At 44.3% G+C, this 13042-nt stretch overlaps 1 protein-coding gene across 1 annotated transcript in view; it reads left to right on the forward strand.

Moving 5' to 3' along the window:
• Positions 1-13042, forward strand: part of GPATCH1 (G-patch domain containing 1) — a 54824-nt gene that overhangs the window by 17594 nt on the left and 24188 nt on the right. Inside the window, exons 5-10 of the mRNA XM_068992700.1 lie at positions 1712-1809; positions 2680-2738; positions 3514-3756; positions 4994-5141; positions 8357-8436; positions 11639-11843. Of these exons, the coding sequence (XP_068848801.1) occupies positions 1712-1809; positions 2680-2738; positions 3514-3756; positions 4994-5141; positions 8357-8436; positions 11639-11843 (833 nt within the window). The remainder of the gene's footprint in view (positions 1-1711; positions 1810-2679; positions 2739-3513; positions 3757-4993; positions 5142-8356; positions 8437-11638; positions 11844-13042) is intronic.

Consider the following 13042-nt stretch of genomic DNA (forward strand, 5'->3'; position numbering starts at 1 on the left):
GGTAAAGAATCCACCTGCAATGCAGGAGACCTGGGTTCGATCCCTGGCTTGAGAAGATCCCCTGGAGAAGGGAAAGGCTACCCACTCCAGTATTCTGGCCTGGAGAATGCTATGGACTACCTAGTCCTTGGGGTCGCAAAGAGTAGGACACGACTGGGCGACTTTCACACACTCACTGTGGGATCTTTGGTTGTGGCATGTGTGATCTCATTCCCTAACCATAGAGGGAAACCAGTCCCCTGCATGGGGAGCTCAGAGTCCTAGCTGCTGGACCACCAGGGACATCCCTAGAAGAATTTAATTCTGACTTCTCTGATCTTGGCACCAGTTCCTTGCCTATGTATGACAGTCGTCTTGTTCAGTTGCTCAGTCATGTCCGACCCTTTGCAACCCCATGAACTGCAGCATGCCAGGCTTCCCTGTCCTTCACTATCTCCCTGAGTTTGCTCAGACTCATGTCTACTGAGTCAGTGATGCCTTCCAACCATCTCATCCTCTGTTATCCCCCTTCTCCTCTTGCCCTCAATCTTTTCCAGTGAGTTGGCTCTTTGCATCAGGTGGCCAAAGTATTGCAGCTTCAGCTTTAGCACCAGTCCTTCCAAAGAATATTCAGGATTGATTTCCCTTAGGATTGACTGGTTTGATTTCCTTGCTGACCAAGGGACTCTCAAGAGTCTTCTCCAGCGCCACAGTTCGAAAGCATCAATTTTTTGGTGCTCAGCCTTCTTAATGGTACAACACTCACATCCATACATGACTATTGGAAAAATCATAGCTTTGACTAGATGGACCTTTGTTGGCAAAGTGATGTCTCTTTTAAATACACTGTCTAGGTTGGTCATAGCTTTTCTTCCAAGGAACAAGCATCTTTTAATGTCATGGCTGTAGTCACCATCCGCATTGATTTTGGATCCCAAGAAAATGAAATCTGAGACGGTTTCCACATTTTCCCTATCTATTTCCCATGAGGTGATAGTACTGGATACCATGATCTTTGTCTTTTGAATGTTGAATTTTAAGCCAGCTTTTTCATTCTTCTCTTTCACCCTCATCAAGAGGCTCTTTAGTTCCTTTTCACTTTCTGCCATTAAAGTGGTATCATCTGCATGTCTGAGGCTGTTGATGTTTCTCCTGGCAATCTTGATTCCAGCTTGTGATTTATCCAGCCTGGCATTTTGCATGATGATAATCTTAATTAAGGTTGATTTGGCTGCAAGTAGGAGAAGCCCTCTTAGCCTAGCTTGAGTACAAAAGGGGGTTTTGCTAAAAGGACCTTGTGCTGTTACTACATGGCATACTCTAGAACTCTAGCCACTGGCTGTATTACTGGAGGCTGCAGAGCTATTAGGAGCTGGTGCGGCTTCCCTCTGACCCTCTGCCTCACAATTTTAAGGGCTCTCTCCTCATTCTACCCTCCCATTCTGCATACTTCCTTGTTCTGCTCCTGGGCATGTGGCCTGATTTGGCAGCCTCAGACCATCATGGCTTCCCAGGCCATGTGCTTGGCATCTGTGTGCCCGTCCCAAAGCCCTGGGAGAGGGGGCATCTGATGGACTTCCCCAAGTTCAGTCAGCTGTGGTGAGAACAGCAGGGCCATGTGCTCCTAACAGGGATGGGAGAAGGGCTCAGGCATGACAGATATTTGAGTTGCTTGTTCCCTGCTGTTCCTTGGTGTTTTGAAAAGTTCATTGTTGGTACCTTGATATCCTAGATTATCTATTGGTTTTGAATTGCTAAGAAAAATGGGTTGGAAGGAAGGACAAGGAATTGGTCCTCGAGTAAAGAGGAGACCACGCCGACAGAAACCTGGTATGTATATTGATTACTATTAATTCTGCAGCATACTTTTAAAAAATATTTACTTGGCTGTACCAGGTCCCAGTTGCAGCATGTGGGATCTTTGATCCTTGCTGCCTCAGTTGTGGCATGCAAACTCTTAGTTGTGCCATCCAGACTTTTTTTTTTTTTTCAAAATTATGTATTTATTTATTTATTTGCCTGTGCTGGGTCTTAGCTACGGCACTCGGGATATTTGATCTTCATTGCAGCATGTGGGATCTTTAGTTGGGGTCTATGAACTCTTAGTTACAGTGTGTATTATCTAATGTCATGACCAGGGATTGAACCCAGGCCCCCTGCATTGGGAGCGTGGAATCTTAGCCATTGGGCCATCAGGGAAGTCCCCTACAGCATACTTTTTGATGACTATCTGTTTCTAGATATAAGATTGCTGGGTCAAGTGATGTGCACATATTTTAAAGTTTTTCACCTGTAATGCGAGATAACTTTCCAGCAGGATTGTACTATTTTACATTCCCACCAGCAGCCTATGAAAGTTCTTGTTTCCTACCTTTACCAAAACAGTGTTGTAGCTTAACATGGTTATTTTCTGTTTATTCCTGTCCTGTGGTCTCCTCAGCCAGACTGTGAACTTGTGGAGGAAGCAGTACTTTCTTTCCAGTTCCCCGTGGTTCTGGGCAGTAGTGGTTGGTCACTGTGTGCATTGTTGCCAGAGTACAGGTGGGGAGGAGCTGGTGGAATACCCAAGTGATGAGTGCCTGACTCTAAAGCTGCAGCACCTCTTACAGGCTCAGCCATCTTCCTCTGAAGTGTGTCACTGAATCAGCTTTCTATATTTCTAGTCACCCCTGGCTAATGCATTTGAAATCTCTTTGATAGATCCTGGAGTAAAAATCTATGGTTGTGCATTACCCCCTGGAGGCTCTGAAGGATCTGAGGTATTGTATAGAATGATTGACCTTCAGTTTGGCACACCAGCACCTGTTATTTTATGAATGTGAAATTTAAGGTCAGAAAATTTTAGAAATCTGTCCTGTCCTATTACAGGGAAATACCCATACCCTAAAACTGTCCTCATTATGCCAGATAATGCATTCAGCAACATGCCAGCCCCATTGATGCCCCCAGTCAGATTCTTAAAATGGAATTGTTTGTCAGAAATAGGCTCACAGATATAGAAAACAAGCTTATGGTTAGCAAAGGAGATAGTGATGGGGCCAAGGGGGAGAGATAAATTGGGGGTTTGAAATTAAAGTATATACACTGTGTGTGTGTGTGTGGGTGTGGGTGTGTATGTGTGTGCTTGTGTGTGTGTGTGTGTGCGTGCGTGCGTGCGCTTAGTTGCTCACAATAAGGACCTACTGTATAGCACAGGGAGCTGTATTCAATATCTTGAAATAGCCTATAATGCAAAAGAAATCTGAAAAAGATATATGTTATTAAACTGAATCACTTGATTGTATACCTGGAACTAACACAACATTGTAAATCAACTGTTCTTCAATAAAAAAAAAAAAAAAGGTTTCAAAGTATGGAGTTGTTTGTGTTAGTGTCACTTGTTTGGGGACTTGATTTAGTGATCTGTGATAGCGGAAGCGAAAGTATGATTACTGTTGTCTGGGGAATGAATCATGGCATTTGAAAATGGTATTTTACAGGCTTTATGCCAAGCAGTGACTCACCTGCATTCCACTTTTTAAACACTGAAAATAGGACGAAGATGATGACTACTTGCCAGAAAATGTGACCTTTGCACCCAAGGATGTCACACCTGTGGATTTCACACCCAAGGATAATGTACACGGACTGGCTTACAAGGGCCTGGATCCCCACCAAGCGCTGTTTGGAACCTCAGGAGAACATTTTAATCTTTTTAGTGGGGGACCCGAAGAGACCAGCAATCTTCTTGGAGACATTGGTGTGAATAAAGGAAGAAAACTGGGAATTTCAGGCCAGGTAAAAGTGTTTTCTGTTTTATAGGCAGGGAATCATGGACAAAGAAGAATTCTTGTCATATTGTGTTTGCCCCATAGTGCACGCATGTGAGTGCGTGCGAGATTGCCTCAGTCGTGTGCAATCCTTTGCGACCCCATGGACTATAGCCCATCAGGCTCTTCTGTCCATGGGATCCTCCAGACAAGAATACCAGAGTGGGTTGCCATGCCCTCCCCCAGGGGGCCTTCCCCACCCAGGGACTGAACCCGCATTTCTATGTCTCCTGCACTGGCAGGTGGGTTCTTTACCACTAGTGCCACCTTCGAAGCCCTTGCCCATGGTAAGCACTCATTGTTGAGTGACTAAATGAAGATCTTAAAGGGTTTGTATTTTCCTTAAGCGCTTGTCTGAAGGTATTTAAAACATACCCTCCTGATTTGAATATGTGATCCTGTGACCTAATGTTCTTGGTGGAGTCTGCGCATTTCTAGGTATGAGAACTGTTTTCTCATACCCCTGCTGGGCTGAGCAGAAAACTACACTTACCTCTTTGATTTAATTAATAGTTGAATCACAGTTTGCCTCTCCAAATTCAGGTCCATGTTTTACTACCTCTCTGACTCTTTCCCAGTGCTGCAAGCCCTAAGTCAGGAACTTGGGTGTAGGGTTAACTTGGGAGACTTGCTTTTGACCTTTGAGGAGATGGAGAGCTTTTCTTGTTTGTCTGTTCTCTCAAATTGATTCAGAGATCCTTTTCTTTCCTATATGTGGTTGTTTTTTTTTTTTTTTACCCCATCCTTTAATCACAGAGTGATACTTGTTCTTGGCCATTTTCTACAAAGATTAGGAGTTCCTTTCTCAGCCATTTGAGTAGCAGTGGTCTTTAGACCCTGGTCACCAGCCCTGGCCTCAGTAGATGAACATTCTTCCTTTCTCCTTTTGGAGGTCTCATTTTCCCCCCCTGCACAGCTGCTTGGGTGTGTTCTCCACTTCTCTTCCTGCACTGGGACCCCGACCATGGCTGCTGCTGAGCCTGGAGGATAGCTGCAGCACAGGAGGCAGGACATTCCCCTCTGGTCATTGTTTTCCAAAAGACCGGGATCCATGTGTTAATCTGGGGCTCCCATTCGCTTCCGTCTTGGTGATCTCCAAGTGCTAATGTGGTCTGATCAGTCATATCCTTATAGTAGCTTCATCCTTCAATGTAGGCATACACTAAAAACCTGAAATTGCTCAGTGTGAAATTCTGTTTTTAAAGGCTTTTGGTGTAGGTGCCCTGGAAGAGGAAGATGATGATATCTATGCCACAGAAACTCTATCCAAGTACGATACCGTTTTGAAGGATGAGGAGCCCGGGGACGGACTGTATGGCTGGACAGCACCCAGGCAGTATAAAAGTCAGAAAGGTAATTCCGTGGGTCCACAGCTGATGGTAGGACCAAGTGTCAGGACCTCAGGAAGAAGGGATTGCACAATACTGGAGGGTCAGCCTCTGTGGAGCAGGAAGTCATTGGCCAAAGATGCCAAGTGAGAAACACAGTGGGGAGAAGACAGGCCCACGGTGGGAAGTAAGACAGAAGTGGGATTTAGACCTGTTCAAGGCCAAAGCCAACTGTCAAGGCAAGGTCAAGTGGGGAGGAAGAAGGGGCTGGAATCAGGAAAGGAGCAAGTATGTGGACAGGTGCTGGCTCATGTTGCAAGTCAGAGCTGACACTTGGTCAGAGGGTAGCACTCCCAGCTCAAGGAACTGGGCAGGTGGCCAGAGGAGGCCAACTCAAGAAACTGGTCAGGAAGCCAGGTGTGGGGACCAGGTGGTCTGTCCAGAGAGCCCAGCCCATCTCTTCACTTGCGTATTTGGCCCTTAGGGGCTCTTGTTGAGCTCGGAGATGGACTTCTCTCAGTACACCTGGAATTTCCAGTCAGAGTCTATAGTGATTCAGACCCTATGGATCTAAGTAGGTTTTCAGTTTTTCTTTGCAGAGAAGGTGTAGGGAGGAGTCAGTAGGTTTTAATGACATGGGATTTGAATCCAGTCAGAATTGTATTTGAATCCTGGCTCTCTCCTCAGTCAGACCTAAATTTGAATCACAGCTCTTTTCTGCCCAGCTGGATGAGTCTTATAACCATTTGTAAAGTGAGGGTAAAATCCACTCTGAGGGCATTGTAAGGATTAAATAGGTTTGGCATAGTACCTGCCCCAAAGAATAAATCGTGACTAAATGACACCTCCTATAACAACCACTTAAAGTAAGATGAGAGTCTCAATAAAACAATCCATTTAGACATTTTTAGCTATAGTCAGGTCAAGCTTGGTCTAACACTTATAAAATATATCTCAATAATCTAAGCATCACTCCCCAAAATAATGCCCATTTTACATTTCCAGAAGAGAAAAGAGCAGGTGCAAAAATAGTCTTCAGAAGTAGTTTGCTTGATGGCTGTGAGCACGGACTCTGAAGACAGACTTCCTGGGCTCCAGTCCTGGCTCTCCTCAGTAATCAGCTGTGGCCTTAGGCAGGCTGCTTTGCCTCTCTGTGCCTCTGGGCAGTGGGTGTGGCAGTGACTCACCTGCCCATGGAAACCCAGCACTATGTGGGTGCCTCTGTCCTCACCACCACTAAAAAAGTGAAAGTCACTCAGTCGTGTCTGACTTTTTAGGACCCCATGGACTATAGTCCATGGAATTCTCTAGGCCAGAATACTGAAGTGGGTAGCCTTTCCCTTCTTTCAGGAGATCTTCCCAACCTAGGAATTGAACCGGGGTCTCCTGCATTCCAGGCAGATTCTTTACCAACTTAGCTATCAGGGAAGCCCAACAAATAGGGTTTTATACAAGGTGCTGGGTGGTATGTAGCCGGACATTAGTAGACATCACATCCGAGTGGGAATTAGGCTGCTTTTATTTTCTTCCTTTTGCTTACCTGTATTTTCAGATTTTTCTCCCAAGACTATGTATTGGTTTTTTAACTGAAAAGACATATAATATTAGTGTTATAATATAACATATTAATTAATTTTATAACTTGCCTTGCCATATGCTAGTTATTCCTTATAGTTGACCAAATATTCATCTGGGATTTTCCATGAGGTCTATGGAAAAACCTAAACAAACTTTGTGGCCAACCTAATACTAACTATATCAATATTAATATATATTGTTATATATATATATACATACATATATATACTATATTACTAATGTTAACATATTATTTGTATAGTAATTACTAATCTATAATAAATACATATTTAAATCTGCCTTCACCGCCAAATCTTTGGCTCTTTCTTTGTATGGCACCTTTGCCTTAAATCCCCCTCCTCTCCCCATCAAGCCTGGGTTGGTGCCTCCCTCTAAGCTCCTCACCCTCCCCTTATTACCTGTCTGCCACAGTCCCCTCCCCTCACCTTAGGGTCACACCATCTACAGTTCTGACCTTGCGGTTTTTCACTGAGTGAGTCTATATGTAGCCAGCCTCCATAGCTGATTTTTAAATTGTTGTTATTTGTTTGATCAATAGGGCTATAATAGTCTCACGGCTCTCTGTGTATAGACGTTTATTTATTTCTTCAGAACAAATTCATAAAAGTGAAATTGCTGGGTTTTAAAAGAATACCAAATTCCAAGAATGTGAAATTTAGTCTCCCTACAGGATTTAAGGGATTTCCAGAAGCTGGTACAAACATTCAAAGTCAGTTGAAGTACAAAGAATGAGACTATAGGGGAGGGTAGTTACTGGCCAGTGCTGTGTCATAAATGGTTTAAAACCTCAGCACCACCTACACAGCACATAGCCATGCCTGCTTCAGGGTTCAACACCCAGCTTGTGTAAGTGCTGGTGGTCATGTAGCAGCGGCTTTTGGCTACAGAAAATGCAGTTCATGCATATGGATTTTCAGCATAACCTCTAAGTGCAGACAGTCCTTAAGAATCAAAGGGGTTGTCTCCAAGACCAATAAAACCATCCCTAGCTGCAAGTCAGAGGGCCTTAGTCCTCCTGAATTAGTGATCTTTATCTCTTGTTTGAATTTCAATTGAGAAGACGACGAAAGCACTTTCAATTAGTCCCACAATTAGATTACAGGCTGACCTGGTTGTACTGCCTTCCATGCCTTATTTGGATGGTTGCTAAAGAAACTGGGACTTCCCTGGTGGTTCAGATGGTAAAGCGTCTGCCTACACTGCGGGAGACTCAGGTTTGATCCCTGGATTGGGAAGATCCTCTGAAGAAGGAAATGGCAATTTTGTTGCCCCATGGTTCTCCATGACTCTTTTCAAAGTTATTTTTATTTTTTATCTATAATTGTTCTCTTGATGGTTTTGAGATTGTTACTCCATAGAGTATATTCTCTGGTGCCCCTTAGCTTAGGACCTCAGGTACTTTTTCTAGATAATATCGATTGAGGTGCCATGGGCAGCCTAATCTGCACAGGGCGGTGTGCTCTGGGCTGCTGGTCACTGAGTCAACAGAGGTGTGAGGGCTTTACAGGCCATTCTTTCCTCCCTTTTACTGATAGCAGTGACATGTAGTGTTTTATGATCTTGGAGATAAACAACTGAGGTCTTTTGTCTTATTCTTATCTTCTTTGCCTCTGGAACTAATCAAATTACATCATTTTGTAGAATCAGAGAAAGACCTTCGCTACATTGGCAAAATTTTGGATGGCTTTTCCTTGGCTTCTAAACCTTTATCTTCCAAGAAAGTAAGTTTTTTTTTTTTTTCTTGCTGGTTTGATGTTTAAAATATCTGCTGCTGTGTAATCTCAGTTATTATATTAACAACTGAAAAGATAAATAAATTCTGTTAACTGAGGCAACAGCTTGGTGACTATTAATGGTCCAGGGAAACATTCTATGTTGGAAATGTCAATCAGTAGCCACACTGTGTCCAAAACATCTAACTGCTAATCTTTTTTTTTTTTCCCTAATATATATATTTATCTATTCAGCTGCTTCGGGTCTTAGTTGTGGCACACGGGATCATTCATTGTGGTGCATGGGCTTTAGTAGTTCTGGTCTGGGCTTAGTTGCTCCATAGCATGTGGGATCTTAGTTCTCCGACCAGGGATCAAACTCCTGTCCCCTGCATTGCAAGGCAGAGTCTTAACCACTAGGGATTCTTGGACCACTAGAGAAGCCCCTAACTGCTAATCTTTTAAATCTGAGCTTTAAGTGAGTGGTTATTTCCATTAAGGAAGAATTATATTAGAAGCTGGTAGGAGAATAGAATTGATACAACCCTAGGGGCAATGTAACTTACAGAAAGTTTCAAAGAGCCATAGCAGCTCCTGGTCCCGACTCCTCCTGGCAGCCATGGAGCACATTAGCTGCTATGGGCAGGGCTCCTTGGGCTCCTTGCTTGTGCCAGCTGGAAGGGAGAAAAGCTGGGAGCATGTGGGTCGATCCTGGGGAGAACTCTCCATGCCTTTCCAGACAGTCCTGTCTCTGTGGGCTTTTTCACAGCTTTGGACACATGCTTCTTTAACACCTATCAGAGCCCCATGCTCATAGGTTTGAGTGGGTGGTTGGTAGTTCAGGAGGGATGTCTGACCATTTGTCTCCTTGGCATCCTTATGTTAGATTGTTCCATAATTTAACGTTTCTTTTGTTTTTGACTCAGTAAACATTTGTTAAGTATCTCTGTGGCTTGGCCTGCAGTTCTCCAGAACGTGGGAAGCCAGGAACAGCATAGCCTGAGAAATTATATATGGTATTATAGTGGCTTTGATTTGTTTAGTTGTGATAGTTAATGGAACAGTGAGCAGAATATATCAGAACAGTATGGGGCACACAGTAAGCTGCTGTCACTTACCAGAAATGTCAAAGGGGAGTGAGTATGAGTTTTTTATATGAATGAAAGGGAGCATTAAAATGGTTGAGAGGGACTTTCCCAGTGGTCCAGTGGTTAAGATTTTGTCTTCTAATTCAGGAGGTATAGGTTCAATCCCTGGTCAAGGAGCTAAGATCCCACATGCCTCATGGCCAAAGGACCAAGACATAAAACAGAAATAATATTGTAACAAATTTAATAGAGACTTTAAGAATGATCCACATTAAGAGCAAATCTTTAAAACGAGCGAGAAGTACTTATTCTATTCAGTGTTCAAGACTAAGTCTTGGCCCCCAGGTAGCTCCTGCTCATTGAGAGCACTAGACAGACAAACCCAGTGTTGTGGGCAGGATGTATAAATGGAGGGAAGGACACTGGTGGTTCCTCACTGGAGAGGGCTTTGGGCATGATCAATTCAGAGCGGGATTGTGTTCACTGAACCTCTCATGGACAGGCAGGTTTTCTAATATGCGCGTAAAAACCCAGGCTCTGCATCCAGAGGCGAAACAGAGCAATGATTTAGCAGAGGGAGTGAAATGTTTTGAATGCAGTGAAAGTCAAAGTCCCTCAGTCGTGTCTGACTCTTTGCGACCCCATGGACTATACAGTCCATGGAATTCTCCAGACCAGAATACTGGAGTGGATAGCCTTTCCCTTCTCCAGGGGATCTTCCCAACCCAAGGATCTAACCCAGGTCTCCCGTATTGCAGGCAGATTCTTTACCATCTAAGCCACAAGGGAAGCCCAAGAATACAGAGTGGGTAGCCTATCCCTTCTCCAGCAGATCTTCTCAACCCAGGAATAGAACCAGGGTCTCCTGCATTGCAGGCAGATTCTTGTACCAACTGAGCCGTCAGGGTAGCCCTTGAATGCAGGAGAGGAGAATGAGGAAGAGTCGTGTATATATGCACTTCTTTTCTGCCACGCCCTTCTGGATTTTTGTGTCATGGTAACAGGAGAATGTTCCTGGCTGATTTGGGAGTCTGTGTTTTTCAGAGAAGGCAGTCAAGCTAAGATGATAAAAATGAGATTTGCTAACAATGATCATAGCACCCTTTCATGACTCTCATCGGACCAGGTGCTTGCCCCAGGCTGCACCTTACAGCCACCTGGGAAATTTGGGAAACTCCAACCACAGCTGACATTTTTTTATGGGACAGAATGCAGGCACCAGTAGTGTTAAACCCCCCAGGTGAGTGCAGTGTGTGGCTGGAGCTGAGAACATTCAGTGATTCACTGATCACAGAGCTCAGAATGCCAGGTAGCTGAAAAATCTAGAAAATGGATTATATAGGACTGCCTTAAGCATGTATTTGTTAGACCAGGAGCAAGGAAGACCATTTAGAGCAGTAATTTAAAAATGTCTAGTGCTTTCTTTTAGCTTATCTGTTCCACCATCAGGAATGCCTGAGTTTCCCAAATGTACTTTAATTTCAGTGAAGTACTGAAATTAAATAAAATTTTTTTGATCAAAGAAAAAAAAAAAAAAGGCCTGAAACTCCCATTTGAAACGGAAACATAACCAGAAAAAGAATACTGAATTTAAAAATAACTGAGTTAAGCCAAGACGTAATACTCTTCAAATACATCTCCAGTACCCTAATAACATTTTTTAATCAGTCATACTATTTGAACATTAAACTAGGAGAGATTACAGGGAAAAAAAAACTTATTTAAAGTAATTTTTTAAAAGCTAAGCCATGAATCATACTTTTTTAAGTTTTCTAATTCACAGTGGACCAGTTCTCCATGTGAACCAGTTGCGTTAACTATAGTTATAGTTATCGTTATTCTTCCTATGATATAAAGCATGCACAGTAGCATCTCTGTTAAGAGTGCTCAGGGGTGATATCTAAAATGTCTGACCTTGAGAACAGGGTGGTTCTGATGCCCCTCCACATCCAGGATGGGTATTGCCTGGGCACTTGGGCAGGCTGTTCCTGGGGCTGCTGCCCTGCCTAGGAAAGAGTGGGATTAACAACGCCCAGAGGTAATGAGCTTTCTTGGTTCAGTAAAACGTGATCACCTTGCTGCCTGTATATTCTGAATTTTGCTTCATTGTATTTTTTTGTAAGATTTATCCACCACCCGAATTGCCAAGAGACTATCGACCAGTGCATTATTTCAGACCTGTGGTGGCCGCAACCTCAGAGAACTCCCACTTACTTCAGGTATTATCAGAGTCAGCTGGGAAGCCAACAAATGACCCAGGGACACATAGTAGGCACCAGCTGAATGCCTGCAAACGGGGAGAGTTGCTAGGAGAGACGCCTATTCAAGGTACGTGCCACGGAGAAGGTTAAAATCATTATGTTTATAATAACCTGAGCTACCCAAAGCAAAACGGAAAGTCCTTTTTCCACTGAAGCTTTTACGTAATTTTGTATTCCCAGGCTGTGGGAATGAAAATTGCTGATTGTGAATGGCATACTTAACTGTACACAGCCTCTGCTTAGTACTTGCTGTTTCATCATCCGTTTGAGTTGTGTCATTAGAATTTGAAGCCCTGTCTCAAGTGCAGCAGTTTTCAGACTTTTGGTAGTTGTCCAGGAATGAGGTGAAGACCAGGGCCATGTGTGTCTTCATTTTTTCTGCACAGCCTGGGAACATATGGTTTCCTTTCCTCAGGGGAGAAGGGTACTGTGGGTCTTTACCTGAAAGCCTGAGAGGAGTGAGTGTGTCTGAAAGGATACATAGATATGGAGAATCTGTAGGCTGGAGCCCAAAGACACACTGAGAGATGGACTTGGACTTGGTTTGGGAGCCTCAAATACAGTAGACCAAATGAGAATTCTTGGTTCCCCACTTCCTTCCCCAAAGTTGCTCTTTCTCCAGCCTTCCCCTTCTCAGTGGTACCACCAGTGGCCCCCTGCCCGGCCTAGAACACGGGAATCCTAACTCTCAGCACCTTTCTTCCCCCGCCTCCCCTGCCCTACCCAGGCCCTCAGCAAGTAGTCTCAGTCTGTGTCACCGGGTGTGGGGACGCCGTCCACTCCTCTGCATTCCCAATGCTGCTTACCCTGGTCTCTGCGCCCACCTTCTCTCATCTGGATCACTGCAGCAGCCTCCTTAGTTCCTTTCAACAGCCGGCAAACTACATGACTCCCCTCCTACTCCCCTGAAATCCTCCCCTACTACTGTCAGGGCCTGTGGACCCCACCCTGCCCGCCTTTCAGGCCACAGCCTCCTCCACTCTCCCTGAACCCCACTGCAGTCCAGCCTTGTGATCCCCCTCCTGCCCTCTGAACCTGCCACCGTGATGTGCCTCGGGGCCTTCACTTTGCCTCTGCCTCTCTTTTCTCTCCTGTTTTGGCTGTTTATTTATTTTTTTGCTTTGCTCTGAGGCTTGCAGGATCTTAGTTCTCCGACCACAGATTGAAGCCAGGCCCTCGGCCGTGAAAGTGCAGAGCCCTAACTGCTCGACCACCAGGGAATTCCCAGCTCCTTCTTTTTACTAGAACTTACCTCAGATATTATGT

This window comes from Capricornis sumatraensis, chromosome 20 (genome assembly GCF_032405125.1).
Source record: "Capricornis sumatraensis isolate serow.1 chromosome 20, serow.2, whole genome shotgun sequence".
NCBI lineage: Eukaryota > Metazoa > Chordata > Mammalia > Artiodactyla > Bovidae > Capricornis > Capricornis sumatraensis.